Below are 27,928 nucleotides of genomic sequence, written 5' to 3'. Positions count from 1 at the left end.
ATGGGGCAGCCCGGCGCGCGCCGCAGGGGAGGAAGGCCCCCGGCGCGGGCCCCGGATATTTGTGTCAACGCTGCCGCCACGGTCTCAGCTGATGGGTCGGGATACACGCTCGCGCTCGCGGTCGGCTGGTCGTAGGGGCCGCAGACAACGGAGCGGGAGTCGGAGCCGAAGTCGGAGCGGGAGCCATGGACGGCGAAACCGCCGGCGCCGGGACGACGAAGCACGGCGCAGGCGGAGGCAGAGCCGGGAGCGCAGGTAGGGAGGCTGCGTGAACGGCGCTGGGGATCCGGCTCCCGCCCGCGGGGAGCCAGAGATCCTCGAATTCGTCAGAGAAGGCTTCTTGGAGAAGGGGACGTCGGCTGAGGGTCACCGTTAGGCAGCGAGGAGAGCGAGAGGCGCTCCAGGCAGGGCACCTGGTGGTTGGAGGGACAGTAGAGGAGCGTAGTGAGCGAGGCGGGGCGGAGGGGAAGTTGGAGAGGAGGTCGGGGCGGTAAGAAGGGAGCGGATCGTGCAGTTCGGTGTACCGTGGCGCGGGATTTGGCCGCTCTTCGGAGGGAAGTACGAAGCCAGGGGAGGATATTGAGTGATGTAGTCTGGCTTACCTTGTGGAACTTCTTCCGGTTTTCGCGTGGGGAAGGGACCGAGGAGGTTGGCAGGAGTGACAACAGGCAGGAGGAGGATGGTACGGTTGTCTAGGCAACAGATGGTGGTGGCGTTCAGAGCAGAGAGGCAGTGGGAGGCACGGTGGGGAAAGGGCAGATTTGAGAGGGATTTTCTTTCTAAGTAGGGGCGACACCACCTGCTGTTGGAAGTGGGAGTCAGAGGAAGGCGCTTTTGGTGACAGGTGGCAGGCCTGGGTTGACTCCAAGGACCTGGGTCTCAGCTTCGCCACGGCCCACGGTCGTGTCCTTTCGGACACCTGTCCAGGCTTGGCTTGAGTCCGCTCCAGCAGGGAGGGAGCAGACGGTGCCAGGGACTGCCTTCCAGACCTAGGTCCCTGTGCCCACTCAACCCCTATCTGGCGGTGACCCTCTGGCCACTCCCTGCCCCCCTGTGGTCCACGTTTGCTCCTCTGTGTACTCATGACCTCCCTTGGGCTTTTCCTGGCACATTGTCTCCGACCCTGTCGGCCTGGTCATACCGTGGCCACAGTGGCTGTAGTTGATTTCCCTCGGCTTGACAACCTGCAGCCTGTGAGCCGAGAATGGTTTTAACGTGTTTTTTTTTTAAGATTTCGTTCGTGTATGAGAGCATGTGGGCGCACATGCATGAGCGAGGGGGAAGGGCAGAGGGAGAAGCAGGCTCTCCGCTGAGCAGGGACACCCCCCCAAGGCGGGACTCTGTCCCAGGACCCTGAGATCATGACTAAGCTGAAGGCAAACGCTTAACCAGCTGAGCCACCCAGGCGCCCCTGGTTTTTACATTTTTAGCTGGTGAGGGGAAAAGTCGGAAGAGGAATGGTATTTCCTGAGATGTCAAAATTTTATGAGATTCTTGAATACGTCCCAAGTTTTGGTGTGTGGAAGTGAAAACTTATCGGGGTCCGGCCATGCCCAGTTGTTCCCGCCTGTCCAGAGCCACTTTTGCTCTGCAGCGGCGGAGCGGCAGGCTCACGTCCTCGGCCGTCTGGCTCTGTACAGGGCAAGTTGGCTGGCTCTGCGGTGAGCCCGTGGCGTTGCTGTTCTCCACACGGGTTCACGTACAGCAGCAGTCCTGTGGTCATCCGCGCATCTTTCGTATCTGCCGTTTCCTGATGTTTGAGTTACTGTAGTCAGCCGTCCCGGACGTGTAATTTGAGTTAGCAGTGTTAGTGAAAACTGGGTCAAGTGTATAGTCTGCCTACAGAGACTCCAAAATAATCGGTTTCCATGGTGTAGATTTTTTGATGCGAGCTCAACAGGTGGAACACTTAACGAAATACAGAGACTTGTTCCTCTATACATTCGAAGGGCCCTGACCGTTACAGAATCCGTCCTTATGGCTCGTGCGTTCCGTTGCCCGCTCACAGTGGTTTTGCCTGGCATTTCAGTCCCGCCCGTCTTACTCCAGTTCACTCTTGTCCATCCTGTGGGACCTTGTCCTATAGGTTCCCTCTTGGCACCTTGAACAGATCAGGTCCTCTGGTTTCTACATTTATAGCTCCGGCACCACCTGGCCCCAGCCTACCTCCCTGCCCTCACTCCCTCCCTCACTCCCCGTCGTTCACACTTGCCACCTGGGCCTCCTGCTGCTTCTTGAATGAGCCACATAAATTCCTGCCCCAGGGCCTTTGCTCTTGCTATGCCGTCTTCATGGAGCGCTCTCTCCCTGTAGCGTCCTCCCCATTTCCTGCAGTTGCCTCCTCAGATTCCATCTCCTAATGCCATGTCGTGTCGCGCTGTGTGTCTGTGCTGATGTGAGCCTCTCAAAGGCAGGGACCGTGAGTATCTCTGCTGGTGCCTGCCGTGTCCCCAGAACCTACAACTGCCCCCTGCACAGCAGATGCTATAGAAACATCTGTCACACGAAAGACTGGCTGGCAGTAAGCAGACCTCTGCGATTCCCTCCACAGGTCGGATTCAGAGGAAGAAAGATGGCAGCGGCGAAGGAGGCAGAGCCCGAGCCCACTGCCACCGCGCTGGCGCTCACAGGACCGGTCCTCTCAGTCCGACTCGGATGACGAGCGGCAGGAGCAGCAGCGAGGCCGATGGGCCCGCCGGCGGCGGACACGCTCTTGGTCCCCCGGCTCCTCGGCGTCCAGCTCGGCCTCCCCAGCCCGCTCCCAGAGCCCTCGGGAGGTGGCGGCGACCCTGAGCCAACAGCAGAGCTTGCAGGAGCGGCTGCGGCTGCGGGAGGAGCGGAAGCAGCAGGAGGAGCTGATGAAGGCCTTCGAGACCCCCGAGGAGAAGCGGGCGCGGCGGCTGGCCAAGAAGGAGGCCAAGGAGCGGAAGAAGCGGGAGAAGATGGGCTGGGGGGAGGAGTACATGGGCTACACCAACACCGACAACCCATTCGGCGACAACAACCTCCTGGGCACCTTCATCTGGAACAAGGTGAGCCCGTCGCACCCGCTTCGGCCCCTCTCGTGAGTTTGCCGCGCGCCTCTCATGACGTCCGTCTCGGACGTGGGAGTCGGCGCTCGCAGCACGCGTTCCCGGGCGCCGCTAGGCCGCAGAGAGTTTATCATCCACGTGCGCTCGCGCCCTGCTGGCCACCGGCTTTTCCTGCGGAAACGTTCCCGTCGGCCGAGACCGCAGGTGCTGCGCCCAGAACACCGGGTCGGCTCACCGTGGCGGGAGAGCAGGTTCTCGGCACCACGCGCCCGAGACCGCATCCCAGTGAACAGGTGCTCGGTCACCTCGATGCTGACGTCTCGCTCCCGGGTCACTCACCGCTGGTTCTGGTCACACTCTGCCACCCGTGCGGCGTGCGGCCCGTGCGGCGGCCTCGCGCCCGGGACTGAAAGCTGCAGGGTTTGGCGCCCAGCAGTGGAGGCCCCCGCTGTCGGCAGCGTCCCGCTCCCTCCGGAGGCTCTAGAGATTCCCCCTACCTCCGGCTGCTGGTGGCTGCTGGGGACTCTTGGCTTGTGGCTGCTTCACCCCAGCCTGTGTTGTCACCGTCGCATGGCCGTCTTGCCTGTGTGTCCCCCTTTCTTTGTCGTGAGGTCACCGGCCGTTGGTTTAGAGCCCAGCCTCACCCCGTGACCGTGTCTTAACTCATTCCGTCTGCAGAGACCCCGTTTCCACATAAAATCCCCTTCCCGGGTTCCGAGGTTGGGACGGCGACCCACCTTTCCAGAGGACACGGTTCAACTATAACACATCCCCTGTTCGCTGCGGGGAGCCGGGTGGCCTGGGGTGGCGAGAGCAGCCGGGCACGACCGGACGCCGTGGCGTTTTCCGCTCACCACGTGCCCTCGGGCCTTTGTCTAGAACACGCTGAGCCCGTGCCACCTTCCCGTGGCCTCGCACGTCCCCTCCTCGCACCTCACTGACTCGCCTGTCCCGTGCACTTGCTGGTGCCGGGGGCCGTGTGGCCGGCCCTGCGTCAGGGAGCTGGAGAGACGGAGCCCCTGTGGAGCCCGCGGCCTCCTGGGGGAGAGGCTGTAAATAAGCAGAAGTGTGCGGAGGAGGGAAGGCAGGAGGGAAGGCGGACAGGCGTCCGGCGGCCACGGCTGTGGCTTGAACTAGGCAGGCCCCGGAAGGTCTTGCTGCGGAGCGAACATCTGAACACGGTCTGCTTCCTAATGTGCGATTCCTGCCGGACTGAGCCCCAGGGGGCGGACTCTGTCCCCAGAGCTGGCGCGTGGTCGGCGCTCGGCGAGTGTCGAGTGAGCGGGTTCGGGGTGGTTTGTACACACGTGCTTGGGCATTTCCACACCAAGTCTTTCTTGGAACCCACACTGGCTTTGGGGAATTCGCCAGGGAGAGCATCATCAGTCCCTCCAGTGATAAGCATGGGGGGGCTTGACCCCTGCTCAGCCCTGAGGCCTCTCTAGACAGGCCCACAGTTTGGGCAGCATCGCACGTCTGTCCCCTCTTCCCAGGGCCGCCGGCCGGCAGCGTGGACAGTCCCCAGGAGGAACGGTGACGCGCACTCCATGCCGGCCGTCATGCCGCGTGCTGTGCGCACCTCGATTCTCCCTCACGTGGTCTCATCTGCTCCAGACCACCAAGTGTCTGGCCCGTGGTCTCCCTGCTCACGGGTGGCAGAGTGTGACCAGAACCAAGGCTGCCTGCCTCCTCGCCCGTACCCCAGTTGCTTTTCTATGTGGCTGTAGGTGACAAGTACGGTCACCGTTAAGGCGCGGCCTGGGCTGAGGCTGGGGAGGCCAAGGAGCGGTCCAGACGTCCGGGGGTGGCCTGAGCTGGGCAAGCTCGTGTCCCACCAGAGGCACGTTTTCCTGGGCCCCGGGGCGTCCTCGCACAGCCCGCGGGGCCCGGGGTGGGGCAGGGGAGCACTCATCTGTGTGTGCAGGCTTAGCGCCCGGCGCAGGCAGGGACTGTGGGGGCTGTCCAGGGGGCTGTCCAGGGGCCTGAGGGGTCTCCAGCCCTATGCCCCAAGCACCCTCCACCAGACGAGGACACACAGGGAGGAGCCATCTGCTGCGGTGCGCGGTGCCCCGGGGGCCTGTGAGCCCCAGAGGTGCCCTGGGCAAGTGTGCCTTGAGTCTGTCTCTCCTTGCTTCGCTGTCCTGCCTCTGCCCACACGTGGTGCACGTCTGAGCTGCTGGGGGCTTCCACCCCCCCACCCCGAGCTGGCCCAGCAGGGCTTCTGTGTGAACCAGGGCAAGTGGCCCCCGGGAGCCCCCTGGGGCGGGCGGCGCGCGCCTCACCCATGCTGGAGGCCGCTCCAGAGCGCTGCGTTCTCTCGTGTCCAGTCTGGGGGCCCTGAGGGGGCAGCGTGTTCAGCGGTGGTCCGCGAGGTGCAGCCGTGGGCGGCTCACTTCTCTCGTCTTATCTCCAGAGACACCGTCCAGCCTGGGGGTCTCGATCGGCATCGTGCAGGGGCGCCTGGGAAGGTGGGAGGCATCTGCGCTCAGTGGGCGTGTGCTTGGCCCTTCCAGGCCCTGGAGAAGAAGGGGATCAGCCACCTGGAGGAGAAGGAGCTGAAGGAGCGGAACAAGAGAATCCAAGAGGACAATCGCCTGGAGCTGCAGAAGGTGGATGCCCTTGGCCTGTGTCTGTGGGGTCTGGGGCCCTTCCCTCGTGAGGGCCCGAAGGTCAAGGGAGGCCTGATGGGCTTACACAGAAAGTCCAGGGGAACTGGCTGGCTTCAGGCACAGCTGGATCCAGGGCTTTGGGCAGTGCCTCCAGCAAGCTGTCTCCCTCCACCTCTCCGTTCTGCTGACCTCTGGGCTCTAGTCTCAGACACTTCCTTCACGGGGACCAGAACGACCGTGGCTGCTGCAGGCAGCTGTGTCTCCCGCAGAGGGACTCTTTCTCTGTCTTAAGATCTGTGTGAAGCCTCTGGCTTCCCTGACCAAACCAGGCCCGGGGCCGGGGGCCGATGGGCTGGGGCCACGCCTGGGTCCTCTCCCCCGTGACCCCAGGGTACCCCATGGCCAAAGAGAGTACAGGGCAGGACCCATGAGACCCCCTTCTGGTGGTTCTGGCCTGTGTCTACCCCCCGTCCCTCCCCTGCGCCCCCAGGTGAAGCAGCTGCGGCTGGAGCGGGAGCGGGAGAAGGCCATGCGGGAGCAGGAGCTGGAGATGCTGCAGCGGGAGAAGGAGGCGGAGCACTTCAAGACGTGGGAGGAGCAGGAGGACAACTTCCACCTGCAGCAGGCCAAGCTGCGGTACGCGCCCCCGCGGACTCGGTGCTGTCTCCGCCGCCCGCCGCCCTCTTTCTGGGCCCAATACGGGGAGCCCTGTGTGCCTCAGGGCCTTTGTACATGCTCTTTCCAGTGCCTGGAGTCTTCTGCTCTGGCTGGTCCCCTTTTCCCTTCAGGTCTCCCCCAATCACCTCCTCAGAGAGTCCCTCCCTGACCCCCTTTCTGGGGCCGGCCCCCGCTGTGTGCGCCACTTCACTTCCGTCTCCCCTGTCGAGTCGCGTGCCAAGGAGACATCTGACCGATCTTTGCCGTGCGTAGTGCTGCTACACGAGCGAGCAGGTTGCTAGAGCCCGGGCTGGTATGGTCCTCCCTGTCCGCCCCCAGCCCCCCGGAGCGTCTGCTCATCAGGCCCGGTCACACACACACGGACTCGGGAGCGCCTGAGGCCACACAGCAGGTGTCTGAGCCCCAGGCCTGGCGTGTGTGCCCAGGGAGCCCGTTCTGCCCCCTCTCTGTCCTGCCGCCTTCTGGCCGCACCAGCCCCCAGGGCTCGGACCTGCCTGGTTCCAGGCGCCCTCGGGTTGGACCAGCCTCAGCCTCTGACACGCGTCTCCACGGTGTAGCACGGAGGCTTCCATCGCCCGCCCCGGCAGTGCGTCCACCGGGAGGGGGTGTCCTCCCCACCCCTCCGTGCCCCCCCGCCCTGCTCCGCTCCCACCGCTGCTCTTCACTTGCCGGGGTCCGGGCCTGGGTCTGTCACCGGTCTTGCTCCTCTGCCCGGTACCCCCTCTTCCGGGAAGACTTCTTTGACCACCATGGCTGCAGGCCTGGCCCCTCCCCCGGCTCCCGCAGGCCCCACCTCCAGGGCAGGGTCTTCAGGAGGGGCCAGCGCGCACCCTGGGCTCTGACAACACTTCCCTGCTCCCTGGCAGCTCCAAGATCCGCATCCGGGACGGGCGGGCTAAGCCCATCGACCTGCTGGCCAAGTACATCAGCGCCGAGGACGACGACCTGGCCGTGGAGATGCACGAGCCGTACACCTTCCTCAACGGCCTCACCGTAGCGGACATGGAGGACCTGCTGGAGGACATCCAGGTACCGGCCGGCCCCGCTGCTTGCACCCGGGCTCCTGGAGCAGCCCTTGGCCGCGCTCAGCCCCCTGCACGCCCCTCCCCAGGTGTACATGGAGCTGGAGCAGGGCAAGAACGCGGACTTCTGGCGGGACATGACCACCATCACGGAAGACGAGATCGCCAAGCTCCGCAAGCTGGAAGCCTCGGGCAAGGGCCCCGGTAACCCAGGGCTGGGGCAGGGAAGCCAGAAAGTGCCTGGCGTGCTCTTAGGCACACGGGGCTGGGTCTGCGGGGAGCTGCCTTGGTCCGGTGCTCCCTGCCTATCTTGGTTTCCCCATGTGGGGTATCCCTGGCTCTCTGGAGGGGCCTCTCTGGGAGCCACCAGGGGGCAGCAGCAGGTGCTCTGGCCCCTGAATGGGTGGGGGCTCAGAGCCCAGCGTGGACCCACCGCTTCCTTTAACCACTAGGCCACCGGCTTTTGTGGGAGTGGCGCCCCGCGGGGGCTTGTTTGTTTGGGTTTCAAGTTTTTGCTAGAGCCTGGGTGTGTTCTGCTCTGCTGGGAAGTCCCTGGAGCTCCCGAACGTTGGACCTGATGCTTTTTGTCATTCACTTTCTTTTTCTGGAGGCGGCCTCACACATGAGCTCTGAGGGAGCGAGCCCTGGAGCTGGGTTTCTTGAACTTTCTCAGGCAGACACTGGGCCCCGACCTGTTCTGCGTCGTGAGCAGCTGCAGTCATGACAGCTGCAGGTGTCCCCAGACATCCCCTGGTGTCCCCTGGGGACAGACTTGCCCTGGGTGAGAACCACTGTTCCCGAGGCTTACAGCGACTGCTTTCCTGCCCCTCGAGGCCACCGCTTCAATAGCGCCTGATTCCCGGGAGCCTCATGGGCGGTCCTACGCTCCGCCGTCTCTCAGGCCTGGTGGGCCTGGTGGTGGCCGAGGACAGGACACGCGCTCTCCCCTCCCCCAGGCCTGTTTTGCTCAGAGGGGGTGGGGGGCTGGTTTCCTCTTCTTAGGAAAGGGAGGAATGTCTTTCATCGTCTTTGTGAGTGGTGATTTGTTTTCTTGTGTCCTTGTCGTCTCGGCAGGACACGTCCTGTAGTGACTTCAGGAGAAAGAAAAGGAAATTCTTTGCTCTCAGAGACGTATGAGGAGGTATTTCCGGTGGCAGTGGCCTGGTTCTAGAACTCTGGCTGCTGGCTGCGGGGGCGCTGGCCAGGGCAGGTGTGGCCCTGAGTGCGGATCCAGCCTACCAGGCAGCTCGGCGACCTCCTGAGAGCGCAGTTGTCCCTTTTGTCCCCTGGGGGTGACAAGACACCTTCAGGAGTGTCGGGGGAAGCAGCAAGGAAATGGCGGTCGTCCCCTGGAAGCCGTGCCAGCCCGTGTGCCCGAGGGTGTCGCACTCGTGGCCGTTTGTGGCCGCTGCGGACCCCAGGCCTCCCCAGCCCTCCAGCTCCCCTGCTGAGGTGGCCCGACTCATTGGAGCCGCCCCTCGGGCCCCTTTCTCCTCGTCCCTGTGCCATCTGTGTCGCCCGCGGCTCCCCTTCTCTCTCTCGTGCTGGAGCTGCTCCTGGGACCCCACATCTTCCTTCCGAGTGCTTTGTGCCCTCGCCTCGGTGGGACGCGTCCTCCAGGAGTCTCTGGCTTCTGGCGGAAAGCAGGAATTCTCCGACGTCACGCGCATCAGGAAATGTGTTTGGCCTCCCCTGTGGCTGCGGGCAGCGGGGCTCGGGCTAGAACTCCGGGGGTAGGGCCTTCTCCTTCGGACGCAGAACACCTGACCCCACCCCGCCCCCCGCTGGGGAAGAGTGAGGGCGCCACTTGTGTGTCCCCTTTCGCACAGCTCCCCTGTCCTGAGTCCCCCCCCCCCCCCGAGTCTCTGGCCGGCCGCTGCTGCGCTGGGCTCCCTCGCTGGTCGCCCCCTTGCGCGGCCGCTTCTCTTCTCCCAGGGATGGCAGAGGCCCCGCTGCCTGCTTTCCCTCCTCGCCTGCTACAGCAGGGGTCCCAGCGGGCCCTGGCTGTCCTCAGAGACGAACTTGCTTTTCCGCGTCTCCCTTCAGCATGATTTCCAAGAGGTCTCTGCGCCTCTGTTCTAGAGACCCGCCAATCACCATGTGTCATCTTTACAAATCAAGTCGGGCCTTTTATTCTTTCTCTTGTCGGTAATTGGGAAGTTCCAACTGTGTGGTAAGAGTGGTCGTCTGCGGCAGGCCCCCCACTACCGTTCGCTGTGGGTGCTGCCCGTGGTGCTGCCCTCTGTCCTGAGCACTGTCCCAGAGAGTCTCTAGCCGCGCGGTGGAGCCACTCTGGCCCCCGTCGGGATCCAACCGGGCCCTGTGCGTTCGGGACCCGGGACCGGACTTTCTTCAAGCCATGTGGCAGAGCGGGGCTCACGCGGGGGCCGCGCCGGCGGGGGCTGGCTGGGTGGGTTGTGAGTTCCATGTGTGTGAACGCGGGTGGTGGGAGTTGTCGCTGAATTCAGTCCTGGTCCCGTAATGTTTCTGTGCCTGTCACAGACTCAGCCAGAGTCTGGGACCGCCTGGAGACGCGCTGCTGTCTGGCAGGGGGGTTGGGTCTCTAGGTGCTGATTCTAGGACCCCGCGCCGGGTGGCTAGGACTTGGGTCCTCTGTGATCCTGTCTGACCAGCTGCGACCCTGTGTCCAGTGGGAGGGCTGCTGAAGCCGGTTGTCAAGCGGGGGCGTGTGCTGCTCGTGCGCCCCTGCCTTCGTCAGCAGCTGCACTCAGCTCCCGCAGGCCCAGCTCGGTGCCAGGGAGGCAGCGTTCCAAAGCCCCGCGAGGTCCCCACCCTGGGGAAGCCACAAATCAGGCTTCCAGGCCAAGGGGAACAGTCTGGGAGGCAAAATGGACCAGGAGGATCACGTTGCTGGTGGGAAGCAACACTGTGCGAAGGCCCTGTGGCAGGGCTTGGTGTCTGCTGTCCGGTAAGGAAGCTGGTGTGCCAGAGCGGGTAGGGTCAGGCTATGCCCAGGCCCGCCCTCAGGGACCTCCTTCCAAGGACACAGGCCATGTCCCTGGGCTCCCAGCTCGTGATGGATGCAGGACAGGGGGACACGCTTGCCTTGGGGCAGTGTTGGGATTTTGCAGAGCCCCGGAAATGACCAGCTTTCCTTACTGAGGGAAAAACCCAGCCCAGAAACGGTGACCCACTTCCCCAAGGTCACCAGCCGCGGCTGACCGAGCAGGGTCTGAGTTCCCGGGTCGGGTGCTCAGGTGCTTCCTCCCTGCTCTTGCAGTGCGGGGGGGGGTTGCAGGCCGGGTGTGCCAGGCCGAGGCGCTCGGACTTGGCCTGAGGGTCGGATCAGGGAGAGGCTGGAAACACCTGCCTGGCTCCCCCATCCGTGGAGTCAGAACCATCCCAGGGAAGGTCCGTGGCCCGGAGTCCCCGTCACGTGTTAGAAGGATCCAGCCAGAGGCGGGGTGGCCGGGAGGCCGGGAGGAGGCAGGACCCCGGGACCTGAGGAAGAGCCGTGTGGGCAAAGGGAAGGGTCCGGCCCCTGCCCCTTTGCTGAGCGGCCCGTCCCCCGCAGGGGAGCGGCGAGAGGGGGTCAACGCCTCGGTCAGCTCCGACGTGCAGTCGGTCTTCAAGGGCAAGACGTATAGCCAGCTGCAGGTCATCTTCCAGGGCATCGAGGGCAAAATCCGGGCCGGGGGCCCCAACCTGGACATGGGCTACTGGGAGAGCCTCCTGCAGCAGCTCCGCGCCCACATGGCACGGGCCAGGTCAGCACCGCCCGGCCCTGCGGGGGTCGGGGTCCCACGTGGGGCTGGTGGGGGGGCCTCCAGCCGCGTCTGGCCCCCGTCTCCCGGGTCCGGAGACACCACACCGCAGGCCCTAAGGCCACCCGCCTCCCGCCCACCCCACACCCTCTGTGTACAGATTCTCTGCGTGTTTGGCCGCAGTGTGTAAACACAGCGCCTGGCTGTGCTAGCCGTCTCCGCGTTCATTCCCCCTGCCGGCCTCCCGGGTCCTGTTCGGCCGGGCCTGGTGGCTCCCAGGGCACACGAGTCCCTGCTATGGGGCTCCGCCCTTCCCAGCCCTGGAGGGCCGTTCCCGGCAGGGTCTGTGACCTGAGTCCCGTTTTCTTGTGACTGAAGCGCGGCCCCCAGCAGCCCCCCCACCGCGGCCATAGACCTCTGCAGCCCCCCAGCACCCTCTGTCCTCCACAGCCTGGAGCGTGAGGACACGGCCTGGGCAGGCGCCGCTTGTCGCTGTCCCCGGCTCCCAGGACCCTTGCCAGGAAAGGGGGTCAGGACACCGGCCGGGGCGGGGGCTGACGGCCAGGCGGTGTTGCAGGCTCCGGGAGCGGCACCAGGACGTGCTGCGGCAGAAGCTGTACAAGCTGAAGCAGGAGCAGGGCGTGGAGAGCGAGCCCCTGTTCCCCATCCTCAAGCAGGAGCCCCCGTCGCCCGGCCACAGGTAGGCGGCCTCCTGTCCCCCACGCCCCTCCTCAGCCAAGGGCCCGTTGGGGCCCCCGGGCCGCCCGGTCCCCAGCCCTGCTGCCGCGCGGCCCAGCCCAGCCCTCTCCCTTCCGCAGCCTGGAGCCGGAGGACCCGGCACCCACCCCGCCCGGGCCCTCGTCGGAGGGCGGCTGCGGGGATCCTGAGGCGGAAGGGGCAGCGCCCGCAGAGGGCGAGGCGGACGGGGAGACGGTGCTCATGGAGGAGGACCTGATCCAGCAGAGCCTGGACGACTACGACGCCGGCAAGTACAGTCCCCGGCTGCTCACGGCGCACGAGCTGCCGCTGGACGCGCACGTGCTGGAGCCCGACGAGGACGCGCAGCGGCTGCAGCTGTCCCGCCAGCAGCTCCAGGTCACAGGTGCGGCCGAGGGGACCCGTGCCCTCTGCCCCCAGGGGCGGGGGAGGGGCGGGGAGCGGGGACAGGGCCCTGCGCCCACCCCCAGCCCTGCTGACACCGCCCTGCCGGCAGGCGACGCCAGCGAGAGCGCCGAGGACATCTTCTTCCGGCGGGCCAAGGAGGGCATGGGCCAGGACGAGGCGCAGTTCAGCGTGGAGATGCCGCTGACGGGCAAGGCCTACCTGTGGGCCGACAAGTACCGGCCGCGCAAGCCGCGCTTCTTCAACCGCGTGCACACGGGCTTCGAGTGGAACAAGTACAACCAGACGCACTACGACTTCGACAACCCGCCGCCCAAGATCGTGCAGGGCTACAAGTTCAACATCTTCTACCCCGACCTCATCGACAAGCGCTCCACGCCCGAGTACTTCCTGGAGGCGTGCGCCGACAACAGGGACTTCGCCACGCTGCGCTTCCACGCGGGGCCGCCCTACGAGGACATCGCCTTCAAGATCGTCAGCCGCGAGTGGGAGTACTCGCACCGCCACGGCTTCCGCTGCCAGTTCGCCAACGGCATCTTCCAGCTCTGGTTCCACTTCAAGCGCTACCGCTACCGCCGCTGACCGCCGGCCCTCCCAGCCGCGGCCGCTGCGCCGAGAGGGGGCCTTCGCCTCGCCCAGAGGTGGAGGGGGGGGGAGGCCCGGAGAACCTGCCCTGGAGCGCTGAGGGGGCGGGGACCCGCGTCCAGGGCGGACCCCCGCCCCCGGCCCTTGCCCGGGCTGGCCTGGTGCTGCCGCGGGTCGGTGTCCCCCACTCCCCCCAGGTGGGCGTGCACGACCCCTCTGCCGGTGTGCCCAGCAGCAGCCCGGGGCCCGCAGAGATGCTCTCCGAGTGAGGCGCCGGCTCCCCCACCGGGCCTGGGTGCTCCCCCCTGTCGGGACAGCTGCGCTGCTGGGGACCGCCGCCCGGCTGGCCCGAGACTGCCCTGGCGTCCTGCAAGTGGCCGAGCTCGGCTGCGGGGCTGACAGGTGCGGCCCCCCAACACCCACACGCGGCCCCAGGACCGTGGCTTCCGACACTTGGTTCCAGAGACGGTTCCCGCCCAAAGGGGGGCGACCCCCGGCGCCGGCTCCCCTGGGGGCCACACCCACGTGCCGTGTTCCATCTGGAAACATTTTAGGTTGTTTCTCTAAAATGACTTTTTTTAGGTGGGGGGAAATGTCTTATTTTCATCGAATTGGTCTACTCACGAAGTTGCATGTTTTTCTAATAAACACTTTATTTTAGACTATTTCCAGCCTTCCGGAAATGCGGCACAGACGGTCTGGAGTCCCGGGCCCTGCCGCCACAGGCAGTCCCATTGTCCCGTCCTCTGTGGGCGCAGGACACACAGCACCGCCAGGGCGAGAAGATCTTTAACCGCAGCGCCTACAACTCGTCCGTGTCCGTCCCTCGGGAAGCCTCCCGCTGTCCGCAGGTGTCCCGGTCTCCGTCTGCCCGCGGCCGCCCGTCCTCCCGGCAGTGCCCGGCCGGCTCGAGCACACGTGCTGGGAGCTGAGGAGCTGCTGTCCCTCGCCAGGGCCTGGCGGTCCACGGTCACGTGGAGGAGGAGGCCTGGGCCAGGAAGGGGGGCAGGGACGCTGCTTGGCCCCCCACAGTGCCTAGGCCACCCTCCTGAAGGGGAACCATCCGGCCTGTTGTCCGTGGCCCAGACTGACCGTCTCTGGGCCACCGGGCGCCCCCAGCCCTGTGTTAGTCCTAGCCCAGGAGCGCCTGGTGCAGACCGGCCTCTCCTTTGTCCTGCCCCGCTTCACGCGCCCACGGCAGCGGCGGGGACGTGGGTCTGGTCGAGGGGCCTCCGAGCTGCGAGCCAGGGCGGCAGCTGGTGCGGGGCAGGGCGGCACACGGAGCACGTCCTGCCCCTGCCCCGCCCTGACGGACGTCACTCGTCCATCTCTGACTGCCGGGACGATCTTCGAATCTTGCGTGTGGCTCTGCAGTTGGTACCGGTGACACCTGGGCCGCTGCACTCTCACTGCACACAGAGCAGGCCCCCGGGCGCGGGGCTGAGTCTGGGGCACACCCAGGAGGCCCTTCAGCCTGGCCTGGCGCTTGGTCACCGGCTGGGTAAGGTGGTGGCTGTGTCCGGACACCGTCCGGCTCTGGGCAACGTCGTCTGTGTCCGTTTGGGGCTTCTGAGGCTCACAGAGACCCACACCTTCAAGCCTAGAAAGTGGGGGTCGGGTTAGAGCCTAGAGCTAGGGGAATCCCACCTCCCAGCTCTCCGCCCCGTGCCCCAGCCTCAGTTTCTCCACCTGCTCCCAGGAGAGTCCCAACTCCCGTCTCTGCAGTCCCGGCAGGGTGTGGACCCCAAGGGAGGGCTGCGCCAGGAGGGGACAGCGTGGCTCGCCAGGTGCGTGTTGAAGCCGGGATGCCCGGTCTGAAGGCCGGAGGCTGGGCCCAGACACCCCAGACCAAGGGGTCAGGCTGCAGCAGGGGGAGGCGTCGGGTCTCGGGGGCCCCAGAAGCCACATGGAAGGCTTCCCGGAGATGGGGCGCAGGAGCCGGACTGGGCGAGGCAGCGCGGGGCTGCTGGGCAGAGGACAGGCCGGCGGGTGCTCCCAGGAAAGTGGGCCAGCGGGGTGATGGCAAGCCCAGGGGCTGGACTCTTTCCAGGGCCCTGGGGAGCCAGAGAGGGTGGATGATCTGGACAGGGCTGTGAGCTGGGTGTCAGGGGCGACCCTTGAGGCGGGCTGGAGGCGCCGTGGCCACCCGGCCACCCCTTGGCCCCCACCCTCCTGACCCAGGGTCCACCCAGTGCCTTAAGCTGCCCCCAACCCCCACCCCATCCTTTTCCTGCCCTGGGCTGCGGAGGCTAAGAATAGATCCTCCCTGCTTGGCCCCCACCGGAAACCAGCCCCGGGGGGCGCATCCTGAGCCTGGCCTCTGTTCTCACCATCTGGTCCTCCTGAGCCTCCCTAGTGGACTGCTCGGGGCGGGGCTGGGAAGGAGGCCGGAGGTGCCGGAAGCCAGAGCTGTGTGCAAATCTCACCCACACGTGGCCCTAGATACCTCATTTCCTCCCTCCGGACCTCAGTTTCCCCTTCTTTTTTTTTTAAGATTCTATTTTTTTTAATCTTCTTTTTAAGAGTTTATTTATTTGACAGAGATCACAAGTAGGCAGAGAGGCAGGCAGAGAGAGGAAGGGAAGCAGGCTCCCCGCCGAGCAGAGAGCCCGATGTGGGGCTCGATCCCAGGACCCTGAGATCATGACCTGAGCTGAAGGCGGAGGCTTTAACCCACTGAGCCACCCAGGCGCCCCAAGATTCTATTCATTTTAAGAGCTCTCCACACACCTAACGTGGGGCTGGAACTCACAGCCCGGAGATCAGGAGTCGCGTGCTCTACCGACGGAGCGGGCCGGGCGCCCGTCAGTTTCCCGCACTGCCTTGCAGAGTTGCGGTGCCACCCAGACTCAGTGCGGGGCAAGTGTCCCTCTCTGACGCCTGCTGTGGCCGGTTCCCAGAAAGGACGCTGTCCCTGTTATCTCGGGCAGAGGAAGTGGGAAGGGAGCCGGGTCCCTCAAGTCCCCCCACATCTGGAGCCCAGCTCCACATCCTCTTTCCACTCCATCTGGCTTCCTCGCAATTTCCCGAAGCCTCGTGCTCCCTTTCCTCCCCAAAGTTTTAAATGTAATTTCTGCCACGACCGCGTGTCTCTGATCCCTGGCACTCCTATTCGTCCTACAAAGCCCAGTTCTCACCTTCCCCCAGGATGCCTTCCTGGCTCATCTCTGGGCCGCCCTAAGCCCTCTCACTTCCTCTGGCCCCGGCCTGGCCGCAGGGGGCTGGACTCTGTCCAGCTCTGTCTCCAGCAGGAGGGCATCCTCGAGGGCAGAGCTGATGCAGGATTGTCCCACCACGTGGACTAAGACACGGAGTTGCTCTTAAAGAGGATTTGGTGAGAGGGTGGTGGTGAGGGGGTGAGTCTGCTTGGGAGAACACAGCTTTGCATAAGCGGGGCCTTGGAGCCAGGGCTCTGGCAGATGCATGGGAGCCGGGGAGACCCCACGCCAAGGAGGAGAAGTCCAGAGTTAACGGCTGAATCCTCAGACACTGGGCCAGGACGGGAGAGGCCGTCCGGAAGGACGCTGGGGCTGCTGGCTGCGCGCTGGGGCCCGGAGGCCGGAAGGACGGTGGGGTGGGGAGCCAGAAGAGGGGTGTCAGGACACGCAAAGCAGGGGAGAGCAGAAAAGCACGTCCTCACTCAGAGCCAGACCTTACGTGTCCTTCCCAGGCCCCTGAGGACTGGCTGGGGCAGGGCCAAGGCCAAACCAGCTAGCCCTGACCCACTGCAGGCCCTAACTTGGGGCCAGTGAGGCCCAGGGTCACCCCTTCACACCCAAACCCTGCTGTCCATGTGGCTTCAAAGGCTGACCTCAGCTACTGGACCCTCTGCACCCACTCGAGGCCTAACCTGGCCTTCCTCCAGCCACACCCAGCCTGGTAACCCACTGCCTCTGTGGCTGATGAGACCCTGGCCCAGAGCCCTGGGTCTGGGGGTCTTCAAGGAAGCCCACCCTGTCTGTGCCAAGCCCCGCTCCCAGTTCCCTGGGCTCACTCTCGCTCCCTCCCCGGGGTCACTGGCTGGGACTTCCTTCTGCACCCAGCCCCCCCCCCCCCCCCCCCCCCCCCGTGCGGGATGGAGGGGGTTGGGGACTGACCTCCCCACCGCCTGCAGGGAGCTCTCTGGGGGCTTCCCTTTCTCCTCCAGCCCCACTGCCTTCTCCAAGCCTTTGACCTCAGGGGACCCCCTTCCTGGAATGCCAGAGCCTCCACCAGGGCCTGCGGACCTGCTGGGGACGGGCGGGGAAGGCTGTCTCCGCAGGGCGCCCACAGAGCTGCTCCCTGAGTCGGCGCCTCTCCCCTCGAAGCACACCCTGCATCTATTAGGTCCCTACTGTGTGCCAGGCCCCAGCCCACCAGTCCCCCAGCTTGGAGCCCTGGGCCCCTGGGCGGGGGTCTGGGAGCCTCCCGGGCCGTTCCGCCCCCGGCCCCGCCCCTCCCCGGCTGCCCCTGGGTGCTGCCCAGATGGTGAATAATGCGGGGCCGGGCGGCGGGAGCGCAAAGACGGGCCCGGTTCTGGCAGCCCCGGGCCGAAGGCTCCCGTGTGGGCGCGGACCACCCCGGCCGCCCGCATCCCTGGCCCTGAGCCCAGGGGGACGCGCCCACTCCCCCAGGCGGCTGCGCCGGTTTCCGGGCGGGCTGGGGGTTGCCCACTGACCCCCCATCAGCCAGGCCGGGCCACAGGGGCGTGGCCAGTGCAGGGGGAGGGGCCCGTAGAGACGGCCGGAGAGACAGACAAGGACAGACAGGGCGCCGGCTGCGGATCGGAGCCCCGGGCCGGGGCTATTTTTAGCCCCCGCGGGCCCCCTTTTCGGGCAGCGCGGGCTCGTCGCCCCTCCTCCACCCCCGGAGGACCTCGCGCACCCCGGCGTCCAGCGCTGCCGCGCCCTCCGTCTGTGCCCCGCGGGGACGTGAAAGGCCGGGGTCCTCTGGGCGGCCCGCCCCTGGCCGTGCCTCGGTTTCCCCGGGGGCTCCGGGACGCCGGACCGCCCTGCTGCCCGCTCCGCCCTCCCTGGCCTGGGCCCGGCGCCGGCCCGCCCGCGGGGCCCCGCGACAGGCGCGACCCCCCGCGCGTCCCACCGGTCACCGTCTCCAGGTGAGGCCGGGTCGCCAGGTTAGGGGCGGGGCGTGAGAGCGGGCGGGGTGTGTCCCGCGGAGGCCCGCCCCGCTGTGGGTGTGGCCCCGCGGCCAGGTGCTGGGTGTCAGGGCGGGGGCGTTGTTGAGACCCGGTCTGTGCCCGGAGGGGGCGGTCGCGCCCCCACTGCCCGCCCTGGGCCCGTCCCAGCGTGGCTGAGGGTGTGCTGTGGGCGCGTTTCCCTGCGTGGGCGCCGAGCGCTCAGGGTCCTCGGATGTGGCAGGAGGGGGCGAGGCGCCGGGTGCGGCCGTGAGCGAGCGTGGGCGCGCGCCCGGGGGTCTCCGCGCACGCCTGGCATCTCCAACTCGGTGGCCATCCCCGGCGTCCATCCTTCGCCACGGCCAAAGGCCCGGGGGCTGGTCCCCTCACCCCACACCACACCTGCCCTCCTGTGCGGGGCCCCACACCGGCTGCTGAGTGGTGAGCCCTCGAGGGCGCCCATTGCACAGATGAGGAAATGAGGCTCCCAGGGCCGAGCTGGAATGACTGTGGAGGCCCCCCTCTGCACCCTCTGAGGTGGGGCCCAGTCGGTGTCACAAACAGGAAAGTTTCCCGGAAATTAAGCCTTGTGGTGTGGGGAGGGGCGGCAAGGGCAGGCCTGGGGGCTGACAGGGGCCCTACCCGTAAGTGTGCGTCTCCCAGGGGTGTCTGTGGAGGGGTCCCCGCCCATGGGCCTGCCAGGCTGCCCGAGGCATGGGCTGGCCTGGACCCTGCAGCTTCACGCCAAAGGGCGGCGGCATTCGCTTGGCCAGAGCTGGGAGGACTCAGCAGATGTGAAGGGGGCCACCTCAGGGCTGTCCTCCCACGCACACGGCCAGCTGGGAGCACCCCAGGAGCCGGCAAGGCTCTCCAGGCGTGGGGTGGGGGGGCGCAGAGGGCCCATGGGGACGGGTCAGGCCCGGGTAAATCGGACAGAATACAGAATACAGCAGGTGACTTTGTGTCCCCGTTTTCTGCATTTTGCAGAGAGGGGGACACAGGCTTGGCGGTGTTGGCCTGCAGCTTGGCGATGGCAGATCAGGGACTCCAGTCCGAGCTGGTGGCTGGTCATCTTCGCCCCTGCATGGTGTCTGAGTGGGCCTGGAGACAGGCGGCCTGGCAAGCTGGGGGATGAAGTGTTGAGGGGGAGACGGACGTGTTGAGAGATGGCTGGCTGGGCTGGCTAACTTCGGAGCCGGAGCCGGAGGAGAGCAGGGCCGGCAGCCACCAGCAGGCAGGGGTGGGGCCTGGCGCTTGGGAACCAGGGATCACATTCCACTGGGGGCTGGGCTTGGGAGGGCCCAGCCTGGTGCTGCGCCTCTGGGGCAGGGTGGAGCTCCCCCACCCCCCACCGCGGTGGCCCAGCCTCACCCAGGTGGACTGATGTCCTCCAAGAAGGTTCCAGGAGCTGAGATGGAAGTTCTGGATCCCAGGACCCAGCCACGTTCCCCCTTGGAATTCTGGACTTGAGGCCTCCTGGGTTCCAGAACCAGGAGCTTGTTAGAATCCCAGAGCCCTGATCTTCAAAGCTCAAACCTCCCTGCTCTTGGGCCATGAAAGCCTAGGTTTGCACAGGAAATCTGGGGTGAGAATCGGGGGTCCGTGCCTCCCATGAGGTGCAGAGAGGGGGGCGTACTCCCCCAAGGGCCACACAGGACCGATTCTGGACCTTGCACAGCGTTGACAGCCCCCTGCAGGGGAGGGCCTGCCATCCCTCCCAGCCAACTTCGGAGGGGAAAGGAGGCCTTGCCAGGGGTCCGTACGGGCCTGGCCCGCGTGCCTAGGGAACTTGAGACGGCGGCTATCACCTGAACCTGTTGCGGCGGGGGGACTGGAAACCCACAGGCTGTGCCCAGAGAGAGTCATGCCAGTTTCCAGCCTCCCCCAGGGCCAAGGGCTCTGGGTCACAGGTTTGTTCCCAGGCAGGGGAGACTCGAGGCATCTCAGGGTATGTGGCCCCAGGGCTATTGAGAAGTGCCTGAGCTCGCACGCAGCGTTGGGGCCGTGAAACCCCAGGAGGAGCTGGCGGTCCCTCCGGGCTGAGGTCGAGGCAGGGGCCGCGGGCACAGCCCAAGTCCCCAGGAAGGTTCAGAAACAGTGTGTAGCAGTTCTCGAGGGAGCAAGTGCCCCGTCCTAGGAGGAATCCAAATGTAGGCCAAGTCTGTGACGGCAGAGAGCCCGCCCCTTGCTCTGCAGTGGAGGGTAAGGGTGCGATCACTGTGACCAGCCCCCGCATGGCCGCCCACCTCTCTCTGGACCCCGTTTTCCCAATGCAGCACCCCCTCCAACCAAAGTGGCCGTGGCCTTGGCTCCCAGCCTGGGAGCAAAGGTCAATGCGGTTGTCAGGGGCTGGATCATTCATGAGGAGCGATAGGGAGTCGCTGAGCAGAGGGACCAGGCCAGCGCACCGGTTAGCAGGACGCGGAGCAAGGGCTGGCGTGAAGTGAGCGCCCACAGGGCACTAAGCCCTGAACCCAGCGTAGCTCATTCCCTCCGCCCATTCTACAGAAGGGAACCAGGAGCTCCCGCTGGGGGGTCTGTGACCTGGTTCATGGCAACACCCAGATTCAAATCTGGCCAGACCCGCTTTTTAGAAAATTCCAGCCCTTCCTTAGAGCAAATTGTGGAAGGGGACCCCCACATCAAGGCTCCCTCTGGCCGGCGGGACTGCGAAGCTTTTGCACGGGCTTGCCCACAACAAGGCCTGGATTTACATCAGATCGACTCAGGCCAGGCTGTGGGGCCTCGGACGAGAGACTCGGCCTCTCTGGCGCCTCCGTCTTCCCCTTCTGCAAAATGGGGGTCATGGAAGGAGCTTGTTGAGTGCTAACTGCCCGCCCGCCCTAGTCCTGCCCACACCCGCTCACCTGCGTCCCCTCTGCCCTCCCCCTGGGCAGCCTCGCTGGCCACACAGGGGGACCTGCGGTGTGGACCCAGGGCAGGAGCCCAGGGACCGGCCAGTCAGGCCTCAGCGCCCCCAGCGGCCTCTCTGGTGTGTCCTTCTTGGCACTGGGAGCTGTTCTCTGGACGGTCTCTTGCTTTGTTTCTGCGCGACATCCCACGTCTGGTCTGTCCGTCCACACTCGCGGCAACTAGGCCCGGCGTCTGCAGCGTCCTCCCGCAGCCCCAGAGGGGAACAGGTCCCTCTCACTGCCATTTTTAGCTCGTCCCCAGGGAGTCTGTCGTTCCAGATGAACTGGGTTTTTCTGGTTTTGTTCCCAGAATGGAACTAGATTTCTGGGTTTATTTCTTCACTATAAACCAATGCCACAGGGCGCCTGCGGGCTCAGTCGTGGAGCTTCTGCCTTCGGCTCGGGTCTTGATCCCGGGGTCCTGGGATCGAGCCCCGCATCGGGCTCTCTGCCCTGCGGGAAGCCTGCTTCTCCCTCTCCCATTCCCCCTGCTTGTGTTCCCTCTCGCTGTCTCTCTCTCTGCCAAATAAATAAATAAAATCTTTTTTCAAAAATGCCATGGAAACGGGGGGAAAACCCACACGATCCCAACATGGGCAAGACAGTGTTTTCCAAAAACGCTGAAGGTGTCAGGCCTCCCCCATACGTGCAGGTGCAGTGGTGACCTCAGAGCCGGTGGCCTCCGGCCGCCCGCCCGCCGCCCTGCCCCCCTCGCACACATCCCGTCTCCCAGCGGCTGAAATCGGCCCCGGGTTCCGCCGTCGGCTGAGGAGCCAGCGGGGCCCCGGAGCCCAGGGAGAAGAAACCATTTGCCCTGGGCTCACGCAGGGGCCGCCAGGACGGTGGTTCCCGCCCACAGCTCCTTGGTTCTTCTCTGTGACTCAGAAAAGACTCCCTGTGTTCTCCAGGGGCCGCAGAGCAGACCGCACGGGTCCTCACCCCAGTGGGTCCCTGAATCTGGGGAGGGCCGGAGCTGGCGGAGGCAGGGAGAGTAATTTTGCGAGGGGAGTGAGAGGAGTCAGGACAGGCTTCCCGAGAGAGGGGATGTTTGACGTGGGGTATTGAGGATGGCGTAGGAGTTCGCCGGGCCGCTCCGAGGCGAACGCACAATGACTCACCAGCAAATCTTCTCTCTGCTCCCCCAGGCGTGCCTGAGCCAGCGCCAGCTCTCCCCAGCCCGCAGCCTCGGCCCGATGGGGTGGTGACCCTCCGCTCCCCGCCCCGGCGCCATGTGGCCCAATGGCACCTCTCCGGGGCCCTGCTTCCGGCCCACCAACATCACCCTGGAAGAGCGGCGCCTGATCGCCTCTCCCTGGTTCGCGGCCTCCTTCTGCGCGGTGGGCCTGGCGTCCAACCTGCTGGCCCTGAGCGTGCTGGCGGGGGCGCGGCAGGGCAGCTCGCAGGCGCGGTCCTCCTTCCTCACCTTCCTCTGCGGCCTGGTGCTCACCGACTTCATGGGGCTGCTGGTCACCGGCGCGATCGTGGTGTCCCAGCACGCCATCCTGTTCGACTGGCGCGCCGTGGACCCCAGCTGCCGCCTCTGCCAGTTCATGGGCGTCATCATGGTCTTTTTCGGCCTCTGCCCGCTGCTGCTGGGGGCCGCCATGGCCTCGGAGCGCTACCTGGGCATCACCCGGCCCTTCTCGCGGCCCGCGGGGGCCTCGCAGCGCCGGGCCTGGGCCACGGTGGGGCTGGTGTGGGCGTCGGCGCTGGCGCTGGGCCTGCTGCCCCTGCTGGGCGTCGGCCGCTACACGGTGCAGTACCCCGGCTCCTGGTGCTTCCTCACGCTCGGCGCCCAGCCCGGGGACGTGGCCTTCGGGCTGCTCTTCACCCTCCTCGGCAGCTTCTCGGTGGGGCTGTCCTTCCTGCTCAACACGATCAGCGTGGCCACCCTGTGCCACGTCTACCACGGCCGGGAGGCCGCCCAGCAGCGCCCGCGGGACTGCGAGGTCGAGATGATGGCGCAGCTCACGGGCATCATGGTGGTGGCCAGTATCTGCTGGATGCCGCTGCTGGTGAGTGCGGCCCCCGCCGACCTCGGCGCGCTTGCTTCCTTACCGTTAGAGATCGGGTTTATTTGGGAGGGAGAGAGCGCGAGCAAGAGCCCGGGGAGGGCCAGAGGGCGGGGGAGAAGCAGGCTTCCCGCGGATCAGGGAGCCCGATGCGGAGCTCCGTCCCAGGACCCCGGGATCACGACCTGGGCCGAAGGCAGATGCTTCACCGATGGAGCCTCCCAGGCGCTCCTCCACAGGGGACTTAAATCCTCAGGTTCTCATCCACCCAAGAAAATGTGGGCACAGACCCCAGTGTTCGAATGTCCTTGCTTGAGGAGCTCACGAACAAGACACAGATGACCCCCAGCTGGGGTCAGGACTGGGTTGTCCAGGGAGGGACTCCCATGTTCTGTCTGGAGTATCAGAGGAAGTTTTCCAGAGAATGGGTATTGGAGCTAGGGTTTTGAAGGATACATAGGAGTTTACCTACTAAACAAGAAGAAGGAAGGCATTCTAGGTAGTATCACTGAATCACCAAACATTTCCCGAGCCTACTTTGTGCCTAGTTCTAGGCACTAGTTCTGAAACCCGGCTCTGGCCAGATTTTCCGACTCGACGGAAAGCTTGGCTGAAGTCCTTCCACTGATCAGTGTGGTTGGCCATTTGGGGTGGTATTTTTTCCCATTTCTGATTTGATCAGGACATGTCTGGAGTCTGAAGTCAGACACTCAGTGTCCAACTCATGCCCAGCAAGGACTTGCTATGTGACTCTGGCTCTGGGCTCCCCTCCTCCAGCCTTGGTGATGAGGGGCATTAAAAACTGTCTGCCCTTCCGAGTTACGGTGAGACGGAAATGAACCCATTAATCATTTGCCCCTTCCGCAAACATTTCATGAGTGACTCCTATGTTCCAGGCTCTAGTCCAGACACTGAAGACACTGCAGAGAACAGAAGTGACAGAGATCCTTCTTGGAACTCTTGTCAGTGGGGACGGCGGGCCGTAAACCTCGTGTATGGATGCGGGAAGGGGTCGGTAGTAGGAAGTGAAAAGAGCTAGAACAAAAACCAAACCTGCAGGGGTGCCCGGTGGGCTCAACTGTTGGAGCGTGTGACTCTTTAGTTCAGGGTTGTGAGTTCGAGCCCCTGTTGGGTGTAGAGAGGACTTAAAAATAAAATCTTAGGGGGAAAAAAACAACAACCCTGCAAATGGAAAGATCACAAATTTGTTTTTTTGCTTTTGCTTTGTGTTTTTTGTTTTGCTCAGAATTTTTTACAAACGTAAGGGGTCAGAGGAAAACCGCAAAGAAAGGAGCATCATATTTTGATATTTTGTGGCATGTAACAATGCCACGGAATGCAAACTCCCACATCCAGAAATAAAGTCCTGTGAGAACACAGCCACACCCACGTGCTTCCTTGTTGCTCGGAAGCTGCAGAGCCTCGCTGTGGCCGAGACTGTGTTCAGAAAAGTTATTCCACGGCCCTTGAAGAAGAAGTGTGCCACCAAGGGGCCCCAGGAGTCGTTTAACAATTCAGGGAGAGTCTATCTAGAATGCCTTCCTGGGTTTTATCTAGCAGTGAAACTCCTACCCATGCTTCAGAGCCCCCGCTGGAATGGTTCAGAGCAGAGCCGGGCCCAATCTGGACGTCCCAAGAGACTGGGCCCAACGGTGGTCAGGGACCTCTCAGTGAAGGTGACATTTGAGCAAAGACATGGTAGAGGTGAGGAAGTGAACTATGTGGAGGTCTGGTCTGGGGGGAAGCATTCTAGGAAGAGGGCATAGCACATGCAAAGGCCCTGGGGCAGGACCCTGCCTGGCATGTTAGAAGATCTGAGAAGGAACAGAGTGGGTGCAGGGGAGAAACGGAGGGGGGGAGGGCGGAGAGGGGACTAGGGGGGACTGCAGGGAGGACTTGGGCTTCTCCCCCAGGAGATGGGAGCCCTGGAGGGCTATGGACAGAGAAGGACCTGACTCGGGTGCTGCCCAATAAATATGAAGGGTAACATCCATGAGAACGGCTTGGGAAGGGCACCTCAAGGGCAGGACAAGAGCATATTTTCCAGCCAGAAGCAGCATCCTGTGGCTGCTGCTCCTGTGGGAACCCATCGGTGCCCGCGGCTGGGACCCACCCCAGGAACTGGCTCCTTTGCTGGCTCTCTGCTTCCCTCCTCTGGGTGAGATGCACAGACACGTCACCTCCCCAGGACGCTGACCTCCAGCAGACTCGTCCATGCTGCCGCGCCTTGCTCTCCTCCCTGCCACCCAGCCTCCAGTCTCTTGGGACGCCCAGAATGGGCTCTGTCCCGCTCTGAACCATTGGAGCTGGGGCTTTGAAGCATGAATAGGAGTTCACTCCCTGGGCATAAGGGGAAAGGCGTCCCTTCCCTTAGGTAGAATCACTGAATCATTAAACAACTCCTGAGTCCCCTTTGTGGGGAAACTTTTCCATAACGGGCCATACGGTAAATATTTTAAGCATGGCCTCTGTCACAGACACTCAGCTCTGCCGTCCCATCCGGGTGGGAAAGCAGCCACCGGAAACAAATGGGCGTGGCTGGGTCGGCAGGACTCCCTGTGTGGACACCAGGATCTGAGTCCCGTGTCATTTTCACCTGCCACGAATGTGCCCCTTCCTATTATTTCTCCCACTGTGGGCACCGGTAAAAACATTCTTTTCTTTAAAAAAAAAAAAAAAGATTTTATTTATTTATTTGACAGAAAGAGAGAGCACAAGCGGGGGGAGCACCAGGCAGAGGCAGAGGGAGAAGCAGGCTCCCCACTGAGCAGGGAGCCCGATGCGGGGCTCGATCCCAGGACCCAGGGATCCTGACCTGAGCCGAAGGCAGATGAAAGCAGACGCTTAACCAACTGAACCACCCAAATGTCCCAAAAAGATCTTAAATCATCTCTGTGCCCAATGTGGGGTTTGAACTCACAACCCCAAGATCAGGAATTACACGGTCCACAGAATGAGCCAGCCAAGTGCCCCAATATGAATATAATTTCACCATAATAACTTACTTTAATGTATTAACAACACAATATGAATTATAATTATGCTTAATATAAATTTTAATTATAGTTATAAAATATACATTATGACTATCACATTGTTGTATTATAATTTGTTTAATTATATAAATTATATAGTTATATTGTAATTGTAATTACAATATAATTGTAATATTCTATATTGTAGATTGTACTATTGTACAATTGTACAATATTGTAATTTTCTATAAAATTGTAATATTGTAATATTCTATAATTTTAAACACTATATAATATATACCTCTAGTATATTACTATAATGATAATTTACAATGTGAATTATTAAATAATTTCTTTTTCCATATTTGTAAATAACTTATATTACATATATATCATACTAAACATAAATTTCAATAGTGACAAAATATATTTAAATAATTCAGTATACAAATTTAATGTAGAATTATTTAGTGTAACACCATGTCATAAATTATATAAATTTTAATATAAAATAAAGTTATTTAAAATCAAACATACAGGGGCGCCTGGGTGCCTCAGTGGGTTAAAGCCTCTGCCTTCGGCTCAGGTCATGATCTCAGGGTCCTGGGATCGAGCCCCGCATCGGGCTCTCTGCTCAACCAGGAGCCTGCTTCCCTCTTCTCTCTCTGCCTGCCTCTCTGCCTACTTGTGATCTCTGTCTGTCAAATAAATAAATAAAATATTTTTTTTTAAAAGCTAAATAAAGCATAGAATATAAAAACTACGAATCTGGGGTGCAGTGGGAAAGTTTCACATCCTGGATGTTTAGAATGGGAGGGGGTTTCGGAGCCCAGCGAGGCGGCCGGCACCCGGACTCCCACTCACACCCGCCAGGGCTCCCTCCCGCCCCGCGCCTCGGCGGCGTCAGCTGGAGCTCAGAGAGGCCGGGCAGCCCTCCCCAGGTCACACAGCAAGGCAGGGACAGGACCGGCGGAGGGTCGGGGGGGGGGGGTGGGGGGGGTGGGGCGTGGGCCGCGGGGCGGGCGACCCGGCTCACTGCTCTGACCCCCGCAGGTCTTCATCGCCCAGACGGTGCTGCGCAGCCCCCCCGCCATGAGCCCCAGCGGGCAGCTGTCGCGAGCCACCGAGCAGCAGCTGCTCATTTACCTGCGCGTGGCCACCTGGAACCAGATCCTCGACCCCTGGGTGTACATCCTCTTCCGCCGGGCCGTGATCCGCCGCCTCCACCCTCGCCTCAGCGCCCGGCCCAGGTCGCTGTCCCTGCAGCCGCAGCTCACCCAGAGACGACCGGTGCCCTAGAGCCCACGGCTGGGGAGGGGGCTCCCCCCACCCCCGCTGGCGGTCCCTCCCGAGGGCACAGCTGCCTGTTCTGGGGTTCCGGCAGCCCGGAGTCTCAGAAGGACCAAGCCTTGGAGCGGCAGGATTGTGGGCTGTTCTCCAGCAGCCTTGGGGACCCCCTAAGTCTCCCCGGATCCCCCTTCCCCGGCCCCCTCCCTGCCCCCTCCCGGCCCCAGGAAGGGCGAGCAGGCATGTCAGGGGTGTCGGAGGAAAGGAGACGCACAAGCCTCCCCTTCCAGAAATCCTCTGGGAATGGGGGACTCCGACCCCTGACTAGGACCTTCTTTCTGGGGTACGGTTGATCCCCTTGGACACCCCAACCCAAGAAGGCTCTGCTTAGGAAATACTGAGTGTGCACGGGCGAGACCCCTCCCTTGCCAAAATATATCACTGCCCCCAGGCCGTGCTTTCCTTCGGGTCTGAAGTCATCAGTCTTTAATGTTCGCGCCTTGGATCGCGTTGGACCACGTGCCCACGGCAGCCGGAGCAGAGCTGGGGGCGGGGGGCAGAAGGGGGCCTATTTTGTTCTCTGGACACTGAAGGTTCCCCGGCCTCGGGCAAACGCACCTGGCCCATAGTAGGTGCTCAATAAACATCGGTTGAAGGGACAGATGATTGAGGCTTTGCAGAGCGCAGGGTCCATGCAGGCCGGCTTCGCACTTAGTAAAGGGCTTGACACAGAGCAGCGGCTTGGAAAACATCCCGTGAGGTCAGGTGCGTCCCCCCAGCCCTCATGCCTGCCCCTTCGTCTGTCCTCCTTGTGAACTCCCCAAAAATGACACACCCAGCTGCAGGGGAGGGAGAG

At 63.4% G+C, this 27,928-nt stretch overlaps 2 protein-coding genes across 3 annotated transcripts; both read left to right on the top strand.

Moving 5' to 3' along the window:
* Window positions 1-48: 48 nt before the first annotated feature.
* On the top strand, window positions 49-13,438 carry CACTIN (cactin, spliceosome C complex subunit). The gene is made up of 10 exons (XM_045991524.1): window positions 49-255; window positions 2,552-3,032; window positions 5,546-5,641; window positions 6,132-6,277; window positions 7,186-7,348; window positions 7,431-7,545; window positions 10,877-11,069; window positions 11,644-11,766; window positions 11,885-12,168; window positions 12,280-13,438. The coding sequence occupies exons 1-10, from the start codon at window positions 92-94 to the stop codon at window positions 12,768-12,770; spliced, it is 2,256 nt and encodes a 751-aa protein (XP_045847480.1). The 5' UTR covers window positions 49-91; the 3' UTR covers window positions 12,771-13,438.
* On the top strand, window positions 6,600-27,749 carry TBXA2R (thromboxane A2 receptor). 2 transcript variants are annotated; one of them, XM_045991526.1, is made up of 6 exons: window positions 6,600-6,611; window positions 7,571-7,577; window positions 8,313-8,317; window positions 17,625-17,868; window positions 21,944-22,813; window positions 26,839-27,749. In XM_045991526.1, exons 5-6 carry the CDS (start codon window positions 22,028-22,030, stop codon window positions 27,082-27,084), a joined length of 1,032 nt encoding a protein of 343 aa, XP_045847482.1. In that variant the 5' UTR covers window positions 6,600-6,611; window positions 7,571-7,577; window positions 8,313-8,317; window positions 17,625-17,868; window positions 21,944-22,027; the 3' UTR covers window positions 27,085-27,749. The 2 variants fall into 2 exon arrangements, with proteins under 2 accessions (XP_045847482.1, XP_045847481.1); XM_045991525.1 differs by lacking the exons at window positions 6,600-6,611; window positions 7,571-7,577; window positions 8,313-8,317 and having other exon boundaries at window positions 17,294-17,868.
* Window positions 27,750-27,928: the final 179 nt, after the last annotated feature.

This window comes from Meles meles, chromosome 20, assembly GCF_922984935.1.
Source record: "Meles meles chromosome 20, mMelMel3.1 paternal haplotype, whole genome shotgun sequence".
Classification (NCBI taxonomy): Eukaryota; Metazoa; Chordata; class Mammalia; order Carnivora; family Mustelidae; genus Meles; species Meles meles.
This window is presented reverse-complemented; position numbering and strand designations above follow the sequence as displayed.

Bases quoted from the DNA above. Each gene is read 5' to 3' on its own strand.
- CACTIN (XM_045991524.1), top strand. From the start codon at position 92: ATGGGTCGGGATACACGCTCGCGCTCGCGGTCGGCTGGTCGTAGGGGC. The intron at 256-2,551 runs GTAGGGAGGCTG...TTCCCTCCACAG, and splicing joins AGGCAGAGCCGGGAGCGCAG to GTCGGATTCAGAGGAAGAAA. The intron at 3,033-5,545 runs GTGAGCCCGTCG...TGGCCCTTCCAG, and splicing joins GCACCTTCATCTGGAACAAG to GCCCTGGAGAAGAAGGGGAT.
- TBXA2R (XM_045991526.1), top strand. From the start codon at position 22,028: ATGTGGCCCAATGGCACCTCTCCGGGGCCCTGCTTCCGGCCCACCAAC. The intron at 22,814-26,838 runs GTGAGTGCGGCC...TGACCCCCGCAG, and splicing joins TCTGCTGGATGCCGCTGCTG to GTCTTCATCGCCCAGACGGT.